Source organism: Argiope bruennichi, chromosome 8 (assembly GCF_947563725.1).
Source record: "Argiope bruennichi chromosome 8, qqArgBrue1.1, whole genome shotgun sequence".
Taxonomy (NCBI): Eukaryota; Metazoa; Arthropoda; class Arachnida; order Araneae; family Araneidae; genus Argiope; species Argiope bruennichi.
The window spans coordinates 57,504,706-57,526,443 of record NC_079158.1 but is presented as its reverse complement, the minus strand read 5'-3'; the positions used below and the strand labels follow the sequence as shown (position 1 = coordinate 57,526,443).

At 31.0% G+C, this 21,738-nt stretch overlaps 2 protein-coding genes across 15 annotated transcripts in view; one reads left to right on the top strand and one right to left on the bottom strand.

The window, feature by feature from the left end:
- LOC129981025 (uncharacterized) overlaps positions 1-16,422 on the top strand; it is a 90,877-nt gene extending 74,455 nt beyond the window's left edge. For both annotated transcript variants that reach the window (XM_056091625.1, XM_056091626.1), the window contains exons 9-17: positions 880-1,139; positions 2,608-2,756; positions 5,546-5,654; positions 7,187-7,275; positions 9,461-9,688; positions 10,588-10,744; positions 11,452-11,507; positions 11,602-11,888; positions 15,403-16,422. In XM_056091625.1, coding sequence (XP_055947600.1) covers positions 880-1,139; positions 2,608-2,756; positions 5,546-5,654; positions 7,187-7,275; positions 9,461-9,688; positions 10,588-10,744; positions 11,452-11,507; positions 11,602-11,888; positions 15,403-16,303 — 2,236 coding nt within the window. In that variant the 3' untranslated portion in view covers positions 16,304-16,422. The remainder of the gene's footprint in view (positions 1-879; positions 1,140-2,607; positions 2,757-5,545; positions 5,655-7,186; positions 7,276-9,460; positions 9,689-10,587; positions 10,745-11,451; positions 11,508-11,601; positions 11,889-15,402) is intronic.
- A 2,942-nt stretch (positions 16,423-19,364) lies between these two features.
- Positions 19,365-21,738, bottom strand: part of LOC129981785 (ankyrin-1-like) — a 187,332-nt gene continuing 184,958 nt past the window's right edge. For all 13 annotated transcript variants that reach the window (XM_056092795.1, XM_056092791.1, XM_056092792.1 and 10 more), the window contains 2 exons: positions 21,437-21,500; positions 19,365-20,126 (listed from right to left, as the gene is read on the bottom strand). In XM_056092795.1, the coding sequence (XP_055948770.1) occupies positions 19,979-20,126; positions 21,437-21,500 (212 nt within the window). In that variant the 3' untranslated portion in view covers positions 19,365-19,978. The remainder of the gene's footprint in view (positions 20,127-21,436; positions 21,501-21,738) is intronic.

Here is a 21,738-nt window from a genome sequence, read left to right as displayed (position 1 = left end):
GAAATCTTCCATGCCCCGGTATAATTTACACTATCATCGGGTGAAATATTCTTTTTATAATTTTTGGTTCCTCTATGAATTCACATGTTATGCGTCCTTTGCACGACATGATCCATCTATCCCGCCACTGCCTAGTCATCTCTCTTCTAATTTCCTTCTTCAACATTTGGAACGATTTTGGGACAATATCTATTTGGTCTTTCTGTGCTGCCTTTTTTTTTTTTTTTCCATCTGCTCTCTCGTTTCAGCAGGTCCGCGGTGGCCTGGTGGTAAGGTTTCGGCTCGGAACCGGAGGGTTTCAGGTTCGAGACCCTATTCCTCCGAAGAACCGTCGTGTAAGAGGTTCTGTTGCACGTTAAATCCGTCATGACCAAACGTCCTCCCGCTGGTGTTGTGTGGTGTAGAGAGGGGGGTGCCAGCTCAGGTGTCGCCCTCGTCATCTGACCGCGGTTCAAAATGACGAGGTCCGTCCCAAAATAGCCCTAGTGTTGCTTCAAACGGGACGTTAATATAACTAAAACTAAAACTCCTTTCCGCATATTCCGATGTGAGTCTTAATCTTCTTTAATATAATCCATTTGTTCTCTTTAGCCTTTCTCAAGTTTTCTTTATTTATCCCGGTTATTTTATTTTTGGTTCTCACGGATTGTATTTTCTGAAGGGCTGACATAGTCTGAGAATATAGATCATCTATGCCAGTCCTTCAGCCTCTCGCAATATCATTGATGCAGCTTTTTGAATAATTTCCTGCACTTCAAATATGGACTGGATTTGCTTTAAACAGACTATATTAAGCACAGACTTTTGCTGATTGATTTTTTTGCTTTTCTAAATAAACTTCTATCTTTGATGTACATTTAATCCTTGCAATTGTTTTAGATCGAAATCAGGAGACACCTTATTGGCTGGCGAACTGGACGTCGTAAATCTAGAACCAGACATACCCCTCAACACACAACAAGAGCACCGAGACGGCACTCACCACACGGAGGACAGTTACTATTCTCTTCTGGAAGAAAACATGTTCCTTCTGGATCAACTAAAAGACAAAGAAGAAATTTGCAGCCATCTGCAGAACGAACTGGAAAGACTTGACGACAAAACAGAAAAGACTAACCGAACGCACCAAGAAGAAATGGGTAAAAATAATTTTCTTTCTCTTTCCAGTATCAGCTTTTTACTTTCTCATATGCTGAGTGTACAAAAATAAAATATCGTCATTGTAATAGAAATTCCACCTCCAAGCTTTGAGGAATCTTGGCATTATAAATTTCTTTCTGTCTACAAAATCCCCTTGTAGAATTTTGTCTGTCTGTCTGTCTGTGAATACAATAATACAAAAATGCAACAAGTTGGAAAGACGAAATTATATAAGTTGTACTAAGAAAATTGATGATGATTATTTGCCTATGAAAAGTCTTGCGTTCATTTATAAATAGACACAATCACACCAAAAAGGTAACTAGTGAAAAAGATGAAATTTGACACTTTGTTTTACAAAGATTGTAATTCTTAACTTGTTTGAATGTCAACCGACCTGCTAATTCGTGTATATGTGAACAGGATGATACAAAACAATAACAAGAAAAACAAATTAAATTTGGTATATTATCTCAATACCAAAATTGCTGATAAATATCATTTTTTTTAAATTAATGATAGAGAAAAGTTCTAAAATGTATATTCATTACTTTTAATTAATAGATGTGATCTTTGAGGGGAGAACGCTTCCCCTTGTTATGATTCTGCATCAAATAGCACCATAATCAGAGCCGAATCATCAAACAGGCATTTGCTTGGGGTCTTGCAATATTAGGATGCCCAGAAACTTCGATAGACTCTTTTGCGATATTTTTCATCATATTAATTTTCCCATTTTCATTTAATTTAACAAAGCAATGTATTCGAACTGATTCAAACACTTATCAACGCTCGATTAAATATCAAAATATTATCCAAATGATCCTAATTAATTAGATTTTAAAATTTTTATGTTATGATATTTAAAACAACAACAACAATTTTTTTTAATTTCTAATTTCTATATTTAAACTGCGTAAATTTTTTTTCCCCTACTATTTTGTTTAAAACGATTTTAAATCTGAAATTTGAATTTTTTTATATGAGAAATATTGAAACTAACTCTTCCGAAATAACCCCGTAATAAATGTATTAACAGATCATCAGAATTTATTACATAAAACTTGTAAACAAATAATTAAGACCAATAAAAAATATATGTTGTAGGAAGTTAGAGATTAGAAAATAGGAGGCCCGAGACTTGCCTTTCCTAAGGCCTCCAGTGGGCTTAATCCGGTCTTAATCATAATATACATGTGTCTCTAAAAAGTAACAAATGCACTGTGGAAATTCTCCAATGATATTCAAATTCTATTATGGCCACTATATAGTGATAGCCTCATTCACCCTATGGATGAAGCTAACAGCTATTAAATCTCAGGTGTGAAAAAAAATTATATGCTATTAAAAATAACAATGGGATAATATTAAAATTTCGTGTTTTAGTAAATTTATTATTAATTGCTATCAAACACTTTTTTTTCCTTCATATCATTTTTTTTTTACTTTCCAAATTTTATCTCATAGAAAAATATCGTCAGAAACTATGGGAAATTCATATGTCTAGACCAAGAGACCTACAAGGATCCCTGCACCTCATTTCTGAATTGAAATCAAGAATTGAAGAACTTCAAAAATGCAGTGATAAACTGAAGTCGGATCGTGAGAGATTAGAGGTAACATTTTGAAATTTCTTATTACAGCTAGCCGCTTACGGCGACCAGCTGCTCTCCAACCACAGTGATAATATTAATCAAGCATGCCAATGAACTTTGATAAATTACAATTTATCATAACAAAAAACACTACTATTTTAAATCATACGCGTGTGGTAAATATAAGCATTCAATTGGTTAGCATACAGGCAAAGTGGCGAAATCAGTCTATTGTTGAGATTGAGATTCTATAATGGTTTTATATTACAATATGCTTCTTAAATGGATCATAAAAGAGCAAACAAACTGGCATGCTGATGCATTTAAGAGGCAAAAGTTTTAATATAAAAGAAAAATTTTCGAGGTCAACGTATTGGTTGTGGACAAGAACTCTGTAATGGTCTTTTTCCGTAGATAACGTACAGTGAGGTTCTATATTTGAAATGTTTCTCAAAAATGGAGGATAATAAAATGTAGGTGGCCATTGTTAATATATCTAGATATTATGAGCTTTCATATGAAACAAAAATTGGAAAAATCGAATCATTAGTTCGGGTTGAGGATTGTTTTTATTTTTCTTGCTTTGTTATTGTTCTCCCAATTTTTTAAATATATAACTGAGTCTTATGATTTTAAAAACAGTGTGTACTTACTGTTTTGAATAACCGATAATCTATTTTATATGCAAGTGCCACAAAAAATGATTTGTACTAAATTGATGTGTTAGTCAAATCATACGGAATAATTTGCGTATTGAAAATTATGTCCATATATTCAAATGTACCTGGTTACATATCAACCTACGCAAGGGAAGAAAGCAAATCACAAAGTTTCATTTATTGATATACAAAAAACGACCAGAAGTCAAAAACAACCACCTGGAAGCTTACAGTTTATTAAAAAAAGCAATTCAAAATGTTTTTCGACTGCCACAATGTAGGCTTCAGTGGTGGATTTAAACATTTTGTGGCCTTAGTGCGTATTATGAAGCTCATTTTTAATCAGATAATCGATTTAGTTTCACATTTCGACACATTTTTAGCACGTTAATTATTTATTTTAGTTTTCTTTATGAACTTAGTAAAAATTATCTATTAGTCTTGATCTATTATGATTCCAAACTGTCTTGCAACCACGTCTGTGCATAATATTATTGACGCAAATGTACTCTAATAACTAAGTGATCTCATTGAATCACACAGGAACTAGACCAGTTATACTTCATCAAGTGCTGATGTTATCTCTACTTTCTGTAATTTACAGAATTTGTATTCCTTACAAATTTATTTATTTGGTAACTAGGAAAATAATTTTTTTAAATTGATCTCAGATTAGTGATTCTAAGCAGCTGCCTCACTAGAAATCCACCATTTTGCGAAGTGGACCCTTGAATTATCAACCCGCTGTGATTTGACAGGAATGCTATCAACACCTGCCGCCGCTTCAACAATCCTAGAAATGTTGTAGGTTTCTCGCATACTAAGGGTGCAGTGACAAGAAGGGGGTAGTGGAGTTCATATGTCCCCAGCACAAGTCTTAATGACTTCATAGAATCACAACATTAATATACTTACGTCTCTTTTTAAGGTCAAATATAAGAATTCAAAAACATAATACCATGCCCTGGATGTCATTTGTATTTTCTGAAATGATGATGGCAAGGGGGGGGGTGAAACAAAATAAAAAAATATGTCTTAGATACCAGTTACCTGCACTATGCCACTATTATATACAAAGGTTTTCATGATCCTCCCATAAGACAAAAACTTGGGAGGATGAAGTTTGGTAGTCTATTTGGGAAAACATTCTCAACATTTACATAACACATTTTGTCTACTGCTAACCGCATGATATATTCCCAACAACTCAGTATTATTGTACTGATTATATCATTCCCTTGAATTGACCTAGATTGAAATTGTTTTATCTGCGCTTTCCAACACATCCGTAAGAAATGCTCTCTGAAATTCATCGATCCCATTTCTGGCACGCACAACTTTTGGCGGAAAAAAATTTCCTCGTGATCTGCAGACCAAATGCAAAATTCATAATTCCCTTCTGGAACAATATTAAAAATATGCTTAGTTTCATTTACGCATTTTCATGCCAAAATGTTTTTTAATATTTTCTTGCTATTCTTCATTTCTTTTTACTATTTTCTCATTATTGCCAACAGTTTTTCATATGTCCTATCAACAGCCATTTCTGTAATCCATTGGGTTTACTCATCATGGACTGAAAATGGCTACTCTAGAGGATAATAATTCCAAACAATTTTTTAAACTAAATGAAAATGTAATCCCTTCCTTAAAAAACAGTATTATTAGACGCACGGTTAGTACATATATAGAAATGAATTTCAGAATTAATTATATTAAAAAATAACTATTCTTGGGAAGTAAAAATATATGCTTTTAGGAAAGTTACTAGTTATTGTTGCTTAACAATTATCTCTCTAGCGGATCGCAGTTTCAAATAGTTTTTTTCAATAAATAAAGTGAAAAATGTAGAACCGCGAAAGAAAAAAGAACAACTAGGTTTTCGAATGTATTGTTTATAAATAAGCGGTAAATAAAATTCTGAATTCATTTATTAAAAATTAATCCTTTAAGTGAAAAGGAAATTTTTTTTGAGGGGGGGGGGGATTTCCAGTATCACGACGATGAGCAAATATGATTAATAAATGATTTAATAAGAACATTTCTCTATTCTATAATTAATATTTTCTCTTTATTTTAATTTTTTTATATTTATACCAATGGTATTTCGAGTACAAAAAATAAAATCAATGGAATCGCACATTCTTTTAGGAAAGTTTCCGGTACCACAGCAGTCAGCAGGCAAGATTGGCAGACGATCTAATAAGAAAAATGCGAGAAATTCAAGTCACTGGCACATCCTATGGCTTCTCGCGTGGCGGTAAGTAGACAGCGAAGCCGAACCTTAACGAATTTGCATGTCTGATGAAGAGTATCAAGTGCAACTTCGTACTTCAGAAAACATAAAGAACATTACTCTTCCGTAACATTATACAATGTCTTTTTACTTCAAGTAAGGATGCACAATTGGATTTATACTGAATTGATTGTTAGATCTAATTAGGTGGGAAAAAATTAAAGAATTATAATCTCAGTGAATTTTAAAGTTTTTCTTTATAATTTCCTCTTCCACTTTCTCCTACAGTGAAAATATAGATGTCCTCAAAAAAGTACTTCAGATTCAAACTTTTGATACATCTACACATTTTAAAGATTCACCTTTTCGGTAGTTCATTTTCTTACTTGAAAACAGTGTCATTTCATATCTAAATACACAAATAAGCTAAAATTAGTGCTGCCATATGATGTCTTCATTAGAAACTGAAACCGGACTTTTTTTTTTTTTTCTAATAGATCATCAAAAAATTATTGCCTGGCTAAAAAAAAAAGTCTTAAAAAAATGGCTTCGAAAAAACCACTATCTTCGAAAAGATTTTTTAACGCTTTGGACATTAATGTGTCAAAAAGTTATTTTTGATATCTTATCTGTTTGCTATTTGATTAAGTGTATAAAAGCATGTTAATTCAAAAATAACAAACGCTAGGTGGATGAAACTTGGGGTGATGTCCTTACACTAAGCATAGTTCTGCATCAAATTATAAATGAAATCCGATAACAGGAAGAAGAGTTTTTTTCTATACCTCATTTTCTTGCTTATTCTATTGAAATAAATGAAAAAGCAATATGATAATGAAAATCCTTCTAAATTTCGGAATACCATTTTAATTGAATAAAAAAAAAATATTATTTATATTTTTAATTATTTTATCTATTTAAAAAAGATTCTCTCTAATAATCATATTAAATATATTTATTTGTATTTACATTATTTTGGCAATTATTAAAAATGATTTAAAAATCCTCGAAATCACAGAAAAGAAAATTGGACCATCAATCTAACATCAATGAATAGATAATTGTTTGAATAAACATGTACTATTTTTTTCGGATATAATTGGCGAAGTTAACTTATTTCCTTTGGCGGAGTTTAAAAATGGAGGCATAATGGTGTAAAAATTGCTTTTTTGTTTCATTAAATTTGATACTATGGCATGAAAAGATTACAATTACAAAATGGAAAAACATGAATGATAATTCATCTGAGCAAAAATTTATTTTAGTGATATCAGTTAGAAATATTATAATGTACATTTACCTAAACGAAGTTGTTTTGGATCACAAGTTATAAATGACATAAAAAACTGGGAATATCAATTTCGCTTTTTTTTTTTAAATAGAAAACACGTTATTTTATATTGAATTATTTTCTATTTCTTCTATATAAAGTAAATTTGTAGAATTTATGTATTAACTGAATGAGACTCATAAAATTGATTAGCCTGTGTCTAAAAAAATGGAAATATGTGTACAAAAGTTTACTTTTTTTTTTAATTTTATGTTTTCTTTTGCAGGCAGTCGCAGAAAATGGCGAAAAACTTTAAAATGTGATCCAAGTAGCATATCGAGAATTCACGAATTATCTACGCAAATACTGCAGCAAGTACGTATAGTAACTTTCAAGAATTTTTAAGCCTTCATTTCTTAAACAATTAACATTTTTAAGTTATTTAATGCTTTTTCATTCAGTTGTAAATTAAATTGTTCGATGATTCCATTATTAAATCAGTTTTTAATTCTTCTTTATCACTTGACTTAAATTCTGTCAAATGATGCCTCAGTAAGAGTAAAATTCTTGAATGATTTGACTCAAAATAATTGCAGAACTGAACTACTAGTTCTCCTCCACCCCACCTAAAAAAAAGGTCCTACTTTAAATTTGCATTATGAGCTAATTTTTAATCTCTATAAATCTAGGATACACATCGGAAAAAAACCCACAATGTGGTCAGTTATGATATCGTTGACACAGAAAAAAACATCAATACATAGTCATCTCAACATGCAAATAAAGCCTTAGATGACATATATTACGCGTCACAACGCGCATTTGCTGTCATCAAACACTTGTAATGTTTACATTTTGTACAATTCTTTTTACTCAAAAAAATACATTAATATTTAGCTCTTTGGCTATCACAATGCAAAAACCAAAGACGAATAGCACACGGAAACTTTAAATCTTGAGTTATTTATTACAAGCATGAATTAAAAAAATTTTGAACTGAGTTACACTAATGCCAGTGAATACACTTTATCCTTTTCATTTATTAATTCACGAAAATAGATCTCGACAACTTGCGCCTTTTACCTTTACGCTCTCACATTCTTTAGTAAAATGTATATATTTTTGTATATCGAACCTGCACTTAAAGAGTTTGTCAACAACTTTTTTAAACACTCTGCGCTATCTCTTGAATTCCTCTGAGGTAGAATGAGAAAGGGATGTGAAGATGTAGATAGATGTGAAATCGGCAGATAAAATAATGGGTTCTCGTTTCTCCCGGAGGTATTGTAAAGGTCTGAGGTCAAGTTGCTTCCGTTTCAGTGGTGTAACTATCTCTACTAACTCCTGGCGCAACTATCTACTATCAACTGAGGTTCCCTCCTCAGTTCCGCGTTGCTGTTGTAACGACGATTCCTTCAATGAAGCTCTAGGCAGTAGGACGAAGGGAAGCTATGATCATAGTTTAAATAACTTTCAAATAAATTCAACCATTATAGTTTAATCCCAGTTAACTAAAGTAAAGAGGAGACCATTTCAGATCACAATGATTTCAATTCAATCATGATCTGCTTTTTACTATTTTGTATCTAATTACAGTATGCAATTTTTAAATACTTTGAAAATTGTATAAAATGGATTCATAAACTGTTTTTGTAGACAACACACTTATATGTTTTATAAAAACATTACAGTTATTTTAGGTTTACAATAGATATATGGAAACATACTCAACTCTAGTTTTATAGCATATAAACCACAGGTTCCCAAAGTGGTCCAGGTGGACCCCCAGGGGTCCATAGGAGACCACACGGGGGTCCACGTAGACGTGAAAAGAAAACAGGGGTTAACAAGTTGTAAGTGGGGGTCCACGAAAAATTTTCTGGTTTTCATAATAAAGAACAAAAAATTTTGGCTTGGATTTACCTATCAACGTAGGCAGATAGCATCATTCACTAGGTAGGTACTCAAAAATATTCGAGACTCAGTTCAAACACAGAATTGAATAGAACAATAGATAATAGTACATGTGTTTAATAATAGGACATAGTTTTATTAATAATAGTTTTATAATAATAGTTATTAATGATAGTTTTATAATAATAGTTTAATAAATAGGACACAAGAAAATGTGCTACTTTTTTTTCCTTCTTAACACCCCAATTTAGGGTGATATTTTTTAGGAGTTTTGGGAATACAGTAGAAATGTAGCAGCAAGGGGTCTACCGAAAATAGTAAAACTTTGAAAGTGGTCCACGTGAAAAAAAAGTTTGGGAACCTCTGATATAAACAATTCATTCAAAAGTGTTACTTATATCGCTATATCACAGGAAAAATATCGATTATTTTCTTGTAGCGCAGTACATATTTTTTAACAGTAATTTTAGAGGCATTATGTATAAGTTTCTATTTACATAAATTGGGTCGACTGAAATTTTACTTTACCATTTTCTCAGTAAAGATTTGCAATAAAGACTTTCATTTTGACTCATTACAATTCAAATGATAAAAATAAAGCTTCGACAAATGCATTTAATTGGTTTATATATACTACATTTCCAAGGCAAGGGATGTTGAACAAACTCTAATGGAACGAACAAGGCAGGTCTGCCATCTACGATGGGAATTATTGCATCGAGATATGTCTGCTGTTCTTCTACAAGCAGCTCTCCATCGAGTGACCAGTCAAGGAGAACCAGTCACTATCCTCCCCACCTGGGACAAAAGAAGAAACAAATTCAAAAATATCAAGGCTTGGTCAGTGGACACTACGACACGACGCCCATCAGAAGTAAGGTTCTTAAAACGCTCTTCTCCCCTTAGAAAAAAAAAATTATATTTTAGAAAACAATTTTTATCAGCTATTTTGTCATTGTATTTTATACGCTGTTATTTAATTTCTTCTATATTTGTAAAAATGGAATTTTGTAATCAATTTTTCATTTATTTTGTGATTATTTACAGCTCTGAAATTTTGTGCAGTTACGTGTTCATAATAGCAATAGATTTTAACATATTGAAAACTTAATTATCAACTAATAGACAAATTTTAATTAAATTTTGAAATTATATAAAAGCACTATCTAGTAGTGATTTTGAAAAAAAAATTGATAGCAAGACACCATAATATTTATAATAATAAATAATAAAAAAATTTTAAAAATTAGAAAATAATAAAGCGAAATGTTTAAAAAAACGCGCTTTTATAAGTATATTAAAGTAGAAAAATAATTCTTTTAACAAAAATCTGGAAGTCAAAACAAAATTATAAAGGTCTAAGTAAGGTTAAGAAGAATGTATCAGGGAATTAAGCCTCAATTAATATTATAAAAAAATTGATAACAAGATCATTAAAAAAATTAAGAATATACAAAATATGAAATATTATTTTTTTGATAAAATTGGTTGAAATCTCTATTTACTCAGAGAATTTCTATCAGCGTCGCAAACTTTTAGATTTTGTTTTGACCTCTAGATTTCTAATAAAGTATTATTTTCTAATTAAACATTTTTATCGATACACTGACAAAAATCTATTTCGAAAAGTTGATTGTTGTATTTCCTTTTCACTTCAACCAAAAGCATATTACAATATATTTACTTAAATTTAACCTGTCGACATACTAGTAAAACAAATTTAAATGGTTGAATACGAAATTTCATGCCCCTCATAATATTCTTCGTTTGAAGGATCTGGTTACGGACGACTGGTTGCAAGAAAGACTGAAACAACTTACAATGGCTCCATACAATGATTGGGCGAACATAGATTTCTCAGCCAATGACCTCATGACAACAGCTCATGAACTAAAGAAAGAGACTATGCGGTTAGCAATATCCAGACAAGGTACCCGTCTCTTTCAATTTTAAGAATTCATGTTATACTTTTTTGCAATCTTTATGTACATCTAATATGACAAATATTAGATTATCGTTAATTTTAATATAAAATTATCAAGAAAAACGTGGGGTTTTTCAGGCTACTTAACAAAAAAAAATTTTAAGAATCCTGGTATTAATCTCGCTTTATATGTATTTCTACTGAGAAAAATCATTTTGCTAGATAATAAATTTAAACAAAGGAACCTGTTTAGTGCGTATATTTGTTTTAAAAAAATTAATAAACTTTTGAATTTTAAGAGTAAGCAAAATACCCTTATCAGCACATTTTTAGAACCGTTAGTCTATAAGTAACCTAGAAAATATATTGCCAACCCAAGTTCTAAAATTTGTTCTGTCAGGAAAAAAAGTTCCATGATAGCAGATACAAATTACTGATTCTTCGTAATATTCCCATTAATAATATTAGTAATTTTTAATGACTGGTACACAGTTATCAGATGTTTAAAGCAATATTTTTAATCTAATATTTAATTCTTAAGCAGAAAAATAATGATTTGAGTATCATCCTATCTATTCAGGAATTTTTCCACCATTTTCGTACCCAGAAGACATTCAATCTAATTATTTTTATTTAATTTTTAATTATCTTAAACAATATTATCCCGATTTTATAATAAAAAATACTTTTAACACATTTCATAACTATTTCAGATGGTGTTTCTGATTCAGAAGAAAAAAAATCTGCCAACTGGTCAGCGGATTCGGAAGTAAGCTCATTCAAAAATTGAAAACTTAAGATTTTAAACATTATAAAATAAATCGCCCCCATCTCGGCAAATTTTAAAATAACTTTTATTACAGATGGCAGACAGTGACCGTTATTACGATACTGGATCTGCTGTCAACAGTCGGTCATCTTCCTTCTCCAGCGGACCAGGAGGTCTCAGAGGATCTCACTCAGACACGAGGTTGTACGAAAGATCCCGAAGTCTTCGCCGGAATTCCTCGAGTAGTATGAGTTGTGTAGAAGCTAGTGACAGCTCAAGCCTTCATGATAGTGACAAAATGCATTATCTGTTGAAAAAGTTCCCTTGGAAAACACAGTGGAGATCAATGGATAATGTGTCGTCCTCTTATTCTTCCAGAAGGTATAAAATTTTTACACTTAATCGGACAATTTCAAAAATATGACATGCAATCTGTTCCAAAAGAATTGGTATTAAAAAAAATTAAATATGAGTTATCATATTAAATTAATCTGTTTAAAGATAGCAAATTTAACTCTTCCAATTCCCAGTTTCTAACTGGCCTTCTGTATGTCATATAATAAAGAGATCGATTCAAAATTATGAACACAGATTTGCGATAAGAAAGAGTCGAAAATGCAGAAACAAACCAAAATCACATATGAAATTATAATCGGAAACGCTAACCTCAGGAGCTTTAATTTCTCCTCGTTTCAAATACCGATTGTTTACAAAGAATATGCAATAGTTTATGAATACTAAGATGATGGACATGCATTTTGTGTTTTCAATAGTAGAAAAGAATGGAAAGATGGGCGATGAGTGTATGTGAAACCGTTTCCGAATGGATGAATCACTGAATGTGTGCATTATAACTCTAAATCATAGCATGGCAAAAATGAGTGATGCCCGGGACATAATATGGTTTTTTTTTTTTTTTTCCATTTACAATTGCTGTTAATGGTTTGAGAAGTACAATTGCATGGATCTCGGTGCATGGATTCATTTCGTTTTTAGATATTTCCCTCAAAAATGTGACTTAACCACGCAAATATTTTCTCTCCGTGGTTTCTTCCTCAGATTTTAGCCCTTCGGTCTTTAATTCCCTGATATGAATATGGGGAATTCTGCATCAAAATACTACCCAAGTGTTGAATATCAACAAATAAAAAGTTTTCACTCGATGATGTTTTATCATTATTGAACTTCCACCTACTTTTAATTCAAATGATTTAGGTTTCCGATCGTATATTTCTATGTACCTCTAGTTTATTTTTTATTTGTTAATTTTATTATTCATTCATTTGTATTTTACATCCCTTAACAGCTGATATCGATTTGATTCCATAAGTTTTTTTCACTATCATTAAATTCGCAATATAAACAATGCAATTTTGTAATTTCAAATATTTAAGATGGATTATTTCGCAAGATATTTTACCACTTTTATCTACGGAATGCCTGCCTATACAATAGAACGAATAGGCTGGTAAAACAGCTACATCTTCTTTTCATTTTCAAACGCATTCATACCTACATGTGATTTTAAAAAGCATATCAGGCATTTTTCATCCAAATAAATTCGATGGTATTTTGAAACGAAAAATAAATGTCGGATGTTTACATCTGTTATAGTTCATTAAACTTCCTTGGATAATCAAAATAGCTCAATTTTAGACTATTCAACTAAATAAATTTGTTGCTAAATATTATCCAATACTGGATTGATAGATATCTTATTTATAAAAGAAAGTATTTATATATGTCTGCGGTGTTCAACAAATCTATCGCACTTACACCCATGAAATTTAGCACACTGATAATTATAATAATGATTCAATGCTCCTATGAATTGTTGAATGTTTTCTATTTAGTATTTAGTTTTGTTTGGGATAATTTTTCATATATATCATTTCTAATAATTATAGGGAAAAAAAATCAAAGAGAGCAAATATTTATTTTTCTAAGAGAATTTGTTTTGCACCTCTGACATGATTTATAGAAATTTTGAATACTTTTTTAATGTATAGTTACTTTTTCCAAAAATTTTTAAGAATTAAAGCTAAAATATTTGCATCCGATATTCTGATTCCATTCATTATCTTCTTTAAATCAATCCTAATATTTTTTTTCTAAACTCTACATTTACTAATAATAAAGATGAATGTGTGTGTTTCTGTGTGTTGGCTATTTACAGACCAGACCGTTTGACTTACAACTACCAAATTTGGCATCTATGTATCTTGGTGAATGGAAAAGTAATCTCGGAGCGATTGATTTTGAAATTTTAATTAATTAAAAATCAACTTGTATTTTGGAGATTTCTTTTATCGATATTTGCTGCAAATATTACTAACACACCTCGTTTAAAAATTGTCATTTTAGTGATGCCACTCTAAAAGTAGTGAATCTTTTTCTGAATTTCGACAATTTATTTATTATTATTGGCCTAATTTCTGACGATCATATATTACATGGTTGACTTGAAATTTAAACATTCATCATTATTTCAGCAAATATTTTACTGTGCAATTTTCTTTCATTGTCAGAAGCTAAACAAAACAAGTAATATATATTAAAAAAATTGAGTCAATTCCTACTTATTTTCTTATATTATATTATTTATGTTCGGGTGTCACGTCAGTAATCTCAGAGCTTGGCGGCAAACTTAGCGACTGGCGACCAAATAGAAATTACTGGACAAATCTAATTAATTAATTAATATTTGAAAAAAAACTGTATTAACATCAAGTGTCATCCATAACAAGTTTTAAAAAAATGTATTTGAACTTGAGTGGATGAATAAAAAGTATTTTATTAACGATTGAAAATTTGAACAAGATATATATATCGAGTGTGAACTAATAGTAGGGAAAAAAAAGGATTCTGTTTAATATCTATTAAGTTTATGAATGAATATAAAAAAATGAAGTTACAATACCAAGAAGTTAGAAGGTAAACTTAGAAGACAATCACACTTTTACTAACACTTATGATGTCACAAATTGGTCTTTCCAGCAGGGATGTTCAAATATACAATGAACATAAAGTATGCAAGACTATAAAAATGATCTGGCTTTAATGTGTGACGATATGACAGAATCATGGACATGAAATAAAACCTGTATTCCCAGCGATGCAGCTGGGCACCATAAATAACTAATTTTAAATGAAAAAAAAATTCTAATCGTTTTTATTTATTTTTTTTACTTAATTGCCTTCCTGGCGAGTTCAAAGATTCTCCTTGCAGAGAAAACATGTTGAGTTTTTACTTCTTTGCTATATATTTAGCAAGGAGCCAAATTAGAAGATTAAAAATCGTGGAATTTCTTTCATATAATTTTGTGTTTGATTTCGTTGACATTCACTCTAAGGGCAACATTATACAGATTCTACTAGTTAAAGTATAAATTCAACTTGCTAACGAAGTGATTGCTAATAACTAAGACAGAAGCACCTAAATATTGAAACTGTTCTTTTAAATGGGCGATAAAGTCTTTTTTCGACGGCTCGCTGAATTTACGGATATGGTCTTAAATCTGCTATCTGAACCACTCTCGCCTGTGAATGTCTATCGGGATCTTCCCGCAAACTATCGGTAAAATGAAGAGACGTCAAAGAACTCCGAAAAAGCACAAGTGAGGGGAAAGATTGCAAAATGCATCGGACTCAAGGCGCACACGGGTTGTTGGAGTGGGACTTAATATGTTTTCAAAAATTACGCTTCTCGCATCCAATGTTTTCATCGGATGATTTATAAATTTCTTCCATTTGTGTTATAAGCGTCTATTGAGATTGAGACGGTAAACGCATTCAATACTGTCAACGATCATAATTTTATGAAATCACTTTATGTATTCTAGCATATTACAAAATGTATTTCAACATTTATTTCTTTTATTTCAATCATTCATAGTTCCATATTGGAAGAAGAAACGGGAAAATCTCTCTGGCGCCCAGTTCGGTCATCCAGCAGGGGTGCAGAAGCTCTTCCCCAAGAAGAACTGACTCATGCCCAATTGCAGCAGAAGTATGGCAGCTTCAAAGAGACCGACGAAGAAAACGAAGAACCCAAAGTGTCCTCGGACTGGGGAAGCCAGTGTTTGATAACACCCAGGCCCATCCACTTGGCGCGAATATCTGACAACGAATCTGATAAAGATGTGTATTCGCCCCAATCTCATTCTAGTCAAAACGCAGACAGTATAATCGGCTCCATGAAATACTATCCAGCAGAAACAATTTCTACGTCATCGTACCCTGGAGGTAAGTCGTATCTTATGCAGGAGAAAGCATTCAATCTTCCACAAGAGTGCAAAGCCGATGTTCTCATTCATGGAGATGAACAAACTTATTTCAATACCACTGATGGCAGCATGGAATCTCTGGACAAATACGAAACTGCCATACGGGACGAAGAACTGACAATCAGCGATGACCAAAACGAACAAGAATATTATGAACACCGTACAAGTGGGTCTGGGGGAACTTTTTCCTATTGCGAAGATCCCGTGCAGAGAACTAGTAATCAGATTCATTCCATCTCTAGTGTAGGTTCTTCATCTTTCTCTCATAATTGTGCCACAAATTACTGTGAAGAAAACAAACATCGATCGCATGCCAGTAGTTATAGCTCCCTACAGGAGCATGGCAATACAAGTATGCCAGGATCGCCAAATATTTCACAGTTCAAGTATAAAGGAACAAAAGGTTTTGGACGATCTCCAAGGTTAGGGTACAAAAGAGAGGAAGAGAAATTAAGTAGTTTCACTAATATCGATGAAAATGGAGCCGATGATTTAGAATTCGGTTCATAGCACAAATTCAAATTTATGAATATTAGAGAAGATGTTACTGGTGTTTCTTACTTTTCTTACTGTATATTGAGAAAAATCATGCAGAAAACGCAAAAATAAATGCCATACTTTGAAAAATGGATATCGCCCTTTAACTTTATGCAATGGTTTTATTCCTTTCTCCAGAAAAAAATCTAAGTTAGAATTTTTCTATATGTATAATTTTTCATTTTTAATTACATATTCTACAAGGGTTTCAAATGAGAGATTTCACTAGTAACTTTTTTAAAAGTTCATATCGAAATTATATGGTTAATTAGAAAAACATTTTATATGTTCTTTTTCCCTCTATTTTATCAATTAATGATAAATATTTAAATTTTTATGTAATGAATAACATATTTAATTTTTTAATCGAATAATAAAACAGACAAAAATAACTCGAAATTGTGCTATATTATACAGTTGAGATTTAAAAACGATCTTAATAAATAATCAAATTAATTATTTGAAAATAATATTAATGTATATATTTAATTTATGTAGTTTAAGTTTTATTGGAGAGCATAGATGACGTATTCCAACAATGTTGGTATCACTTGCGATAAATCAATATTTAAAGATTACAAAAACAGTGCAATCCTTTTTCTTTTTTTTTTAACGTGATATAAAAGTTGAGTGTTAACTATTCATCAGAGATTTCACAATATGTTATATTTTCATAAATAACTCAGTACAATAAATCATCCATAATCGAAATATATTTACTTCAAGATATAATATTTAAGTTGTTAGCAGGCCACAATGCTTGCTAGAAACCAAACACTTACAAAAATCATTTTTTTTATAAGTATGTGAAAAATATGTCCTAAGAAAGAATTATATTCATACAGAACTATTTCACGATTTTTTTAAACACAGTAGTGTGTTTCCACACAGTTTTAATAAATTTTGTGCTTAGCTTCCGAACTCAATGAAGAGAATAGTAAAGTTGATAAAACATTCCATTAGACAGATGTATGGGATGCCTAGATATAAGCTGAGACTGGTGGGGTTGCATTAGACTAGTGTTCATTTAGTGCTAGAGTTCTTGCTGATCAAACCGGCAGAGGGAAAGCACTATTTACAAAGAAGAGACATAATTCATAAATTTTTATTGTTTTCTATTTCCTTATCCAACAAAGTTATGACAATGACTGAATAATTAAATATTCTAAAACAAGGGATTGTACAATGATGTAAAGATGAGGGAAGTACAGATGACCCAGGCTACAGTTTTAGAATATTTAAATATATTTAGAATATTATGCCTTGGAATGAAATTCATTAATGCTCTGTCACTTTTCAATCAAATATTATGAAGGGTAAAAGGAATAATATGGTTCTAAACATCATCTACCTTTAGTGAGCCAGAGGTTATAATTAGGAGTAGAATAATTACAGTACACACTGACCATTATGACACTGATAGTATAGTCGCATGCATTTTCAATGCGTTTGCGAAAGCAATCTGAATTGACTTCTGCTAATTTTTAATTTCCTAATCTACTAAAGTTTTGACAAAGCAATACAGAAAAAAAAATTGATCAAGCTGAAAAGATGGTGGAAAAAACGATTTTAAATAAATTATCTAAAGCAGATTACTGCATAAAATCGCTGACTGTAAAAAAGTGAAGAGTTACAAAAAAAATTTAATAGATTAACATTTTTAAAAAATCTCATTACAAATTTTTTGCATTAACATATTTTGAACACTTCTGCTGCTAAATAAATTCCTTGTGCCTATTTAATTTAATAATAGTGTTTGTGTTGTGTATTATAAAATATACTATAAGTATTGCAAATAGTTCTACAGTAATTTTTTTAAACCCAATTAGATATAATTTTATGCTTAACTGTTGTGTATTCAAAACTTTTTTCTTCTGAATTGTAACAACGTTTGCTGTGGATGGAGCTTTTTATTAACTTTGGGGAAAATTCTCAAACTCTTTCTCTTTTTTTCTAACATAAAGTCCTCATGATTTAATTAAAACAATTTTTCCACCAATCAAAATTTTTATGCTCAACAATCAATTCTAGTTTCATTTTATTAATGTTCCAATATTAAGATAATTTGGAATAGGCTAGTTCTGAGCAGTTGTTGGATGTTAGGGATAACACCTGAGCTGGCATTTCTCATTGTAAAATCCCACACCATAACAGCAATAATAAAACTGGCATTGAATTGAAATAAATAAATCCTAAATCTGCAGCCAATATAACTAGATTTCAATGTAACAAATGCTACCAAATTTTAAATCTTCAGTTCTGACTATAAGCACAAATGTTCTTATAATGCATTTCATACTATAGCTGTACAATACATATAAATTGTTCAGAAACTACTAATTTTTAACACATTATATATTGTTAGCAAATTTTGCATATCCTGATCAGTGTGTTCTAAATCTTACTTGAAATTGGTAATGCAAAGCTTTTGGCAAGGAAAAATACAATACAGGAATTTTCATTATTTGCAACCCGCTTTTTAGAGACCAAATTTATAACGATTCACTTCATTCTCAGGGTTATAAATTTTTTAGACTATACGTTCAATATGAGAGATTTTTTAAGATTAAAAACAAACTTTTATTAAGAAAAAAATTATCATAAAATATAATTTTATATAAAAATGATATTGAATTTTCTCAAAACATACAAACTAAAATTAAATGTTTATCGTGAAAAGGGGTTTTAAATTAACTGTGCAGTGTTCGTGTGTACACCAGTCACTTATTTGTTCTTTACGCTTCTTTTTGTTGTGCATTTACACGAACGCTATGTGAGTTATTGGAAGATTTTATGCCTGCAATTTATTTTGCAAATTGAAATAAAATACATATACATTCAAGATCTTGTCACGACTCACTAAATATTAACTGCGGGGCTCACCAGTGAATAGTGAACTAGTTTGAAAACGTGATTAACATACGTTGACAACCATACTAAAATATAAGAAAATCACAAAACCACAAACAAATCTTATCGTTCTGGAAGAAATGTTTTCTTATGAAAGCCAAGACACAAAATGATGCTCAAAACATTTTCTAAATCATATGAACACATTTTATTAAATTTTTTGCAGCTAACAACACAGAGAAGCAGATAAGTTAAGACTAAAATCTATTACAAACAAAATATTTCATATTTAAAATTTCCACCAACACAACACTGGGAAGTTTCGATAGACGGACCAACAATTGCAAATGTCCATTTCCTTGTTAGAAGCAGCAGAACCTACTACAAGCTTTTACAAAACACAAGCTCTCAACTTCCTTTAGATTCTCATTTTTAAAATTTAAAAACACTATCAAGAATGTCTACTAGAGATGCAATAAAACAGTGCACTAGAAACAAACGGCATATACTGTAGTGATGATCCCCTCTGTACGAGGACATAAATTATAAAGAATTTTAATTTTTGCTTCGAATGATAGAGAGACAGAGTGTGTTACACCATCAATTCATAGAATACATTTTTTCGGTTACATTACATTGCTGTACAACGTGGCTGTTATGGCACACCAAGTGGCTGGTGAATTAGGAAACTTAAAACTGTCAAGTAACCGTCGCTTAGCGATTACAGCATTAGACTTCAAACAGCTTTTACAAATAAAAAAAAAAAAAAGAATGGGTCAGTGTTCATCTAGATGTCATCTACTCATCAGGTCTGGAAGTGTCATGTACGGTGTCACTGAACGTAATCTCGCAACTTTGCCTAATGTCATCTCCAGACAGCTGCTGAACAAAGCTGCTCTCCACTTCGCTTTGAACATCCGGATCAGAAATTACAGAAGTCACTACCCTGAAAAAGAAACGAAATGATTATTTAATGAAAATCCAGAGTTAACAAATAGGGAACTTCTGATTTTACAAACATAAAATGCAAAGTAAAATATGCAGATGAAACAGACAGGCATGAAATTGAAGTTTTTTTTTTTAACTCTCCAACTATTGATTTTTTAAATAATACAAATGACGTACAATAATACAATATTTAAATACAAATGACGGCGAATAGATTCGTTGTAAAATATTTGCATTATTTATACCCAAAGTTGCACAAATCAAATATAATTAAATACTATATTTGATTCTTACAACTTTGGATACTACAACCAATAAAATACACTTGACTTTTATTACTAATACTATATACATAATAAAACGCACCTACTAACTTGAAGAAATCGTAGAAATTTAACCTTGCTAAAGTTGTGGGGCAGCACACGGATGGAGTATTAGGTAATTCTTACTTTTTAATCTACAATTACAGTTCTCTATATATTGTTTTCTTTTCAAATTCAGAATTTATTAAATATTTTTGTAATTCAATACCAAGTTTATTTAAGTAAAAGGGTATAGCAGTAATGACATCTAGTGCATTATAAAATTATTAGTCATCAATCAAGGGAAATAGCACCCAGGACATGGTATAATTTTTTTCCCTCTTCTCATCATGCTTGGCTTTAATAAGTGACTGGTAACACTAATGTTTCATCTCTATGGCGCTCTCTGTGCCTGCTGTCGAGGACATCTGCACCCTCCTTTGTTTCTCCATCACTGCGCTAATGAAGCGAGGATGGAGCCAAGCTACCTGCAAAGGTAAAGAGCATTCCTCCGAACAGATGTGATCAGTTAGATTACTATAATTTGATATAAAATAAAATAGATAGATACCATGAATGCACATATTTTAAACATGCATATGAAAGCTGGGGCAGTAAATCCCACTTTCAAGTAACTGAATATCCTATGCTGTTACATGAATATGAATGACATTAGATGATAACACAGTTCTTTCATTTGATGTCGATTCTATGAAAAATTAAATTCGTTCTCTTGTGGTATTTAAATTCACTTGTTTCATTGTCACACTGTATACAATGTCATACAAAATTAGCAAATGAAAAAATGTATAATGTGTAAAAAAAAAATTATAACATAACTAACTCAAGTAATATTAGTTCTACTCAAACGATCACAATCGTATTAACTAATTTGTTGCATTATTTCTATCTATTCTATGCAACATAAATATGCCTCATGTTACAAAAATCATATTTCATATTGAAAACTAAGATTCAAATACAAAATAAAAATAATTAATCGTACCTAGTTGTAGTAGTGGTTGTAGTAGAACTGACTAGATCATCACTATCAAGAGCTTCACCATCTCCTGAAAAAATATGGATTATAATTTAATATCAGTTTGGTGTCATTTAAAAAAAATCATTAAACAATTATTATAATATGTTTAATACTTAACAGAATTTTGATGCATAACAAGGTGCAAGCAGTTGTATGAAATATAAGCTATATTAAAAAAAATAATAATAATAACGAATTCACAGGCAATCGCTCCCCCCCCCTCCAGAATAAATTTAGACTATATCCCGAAAATATGGTTATATTAC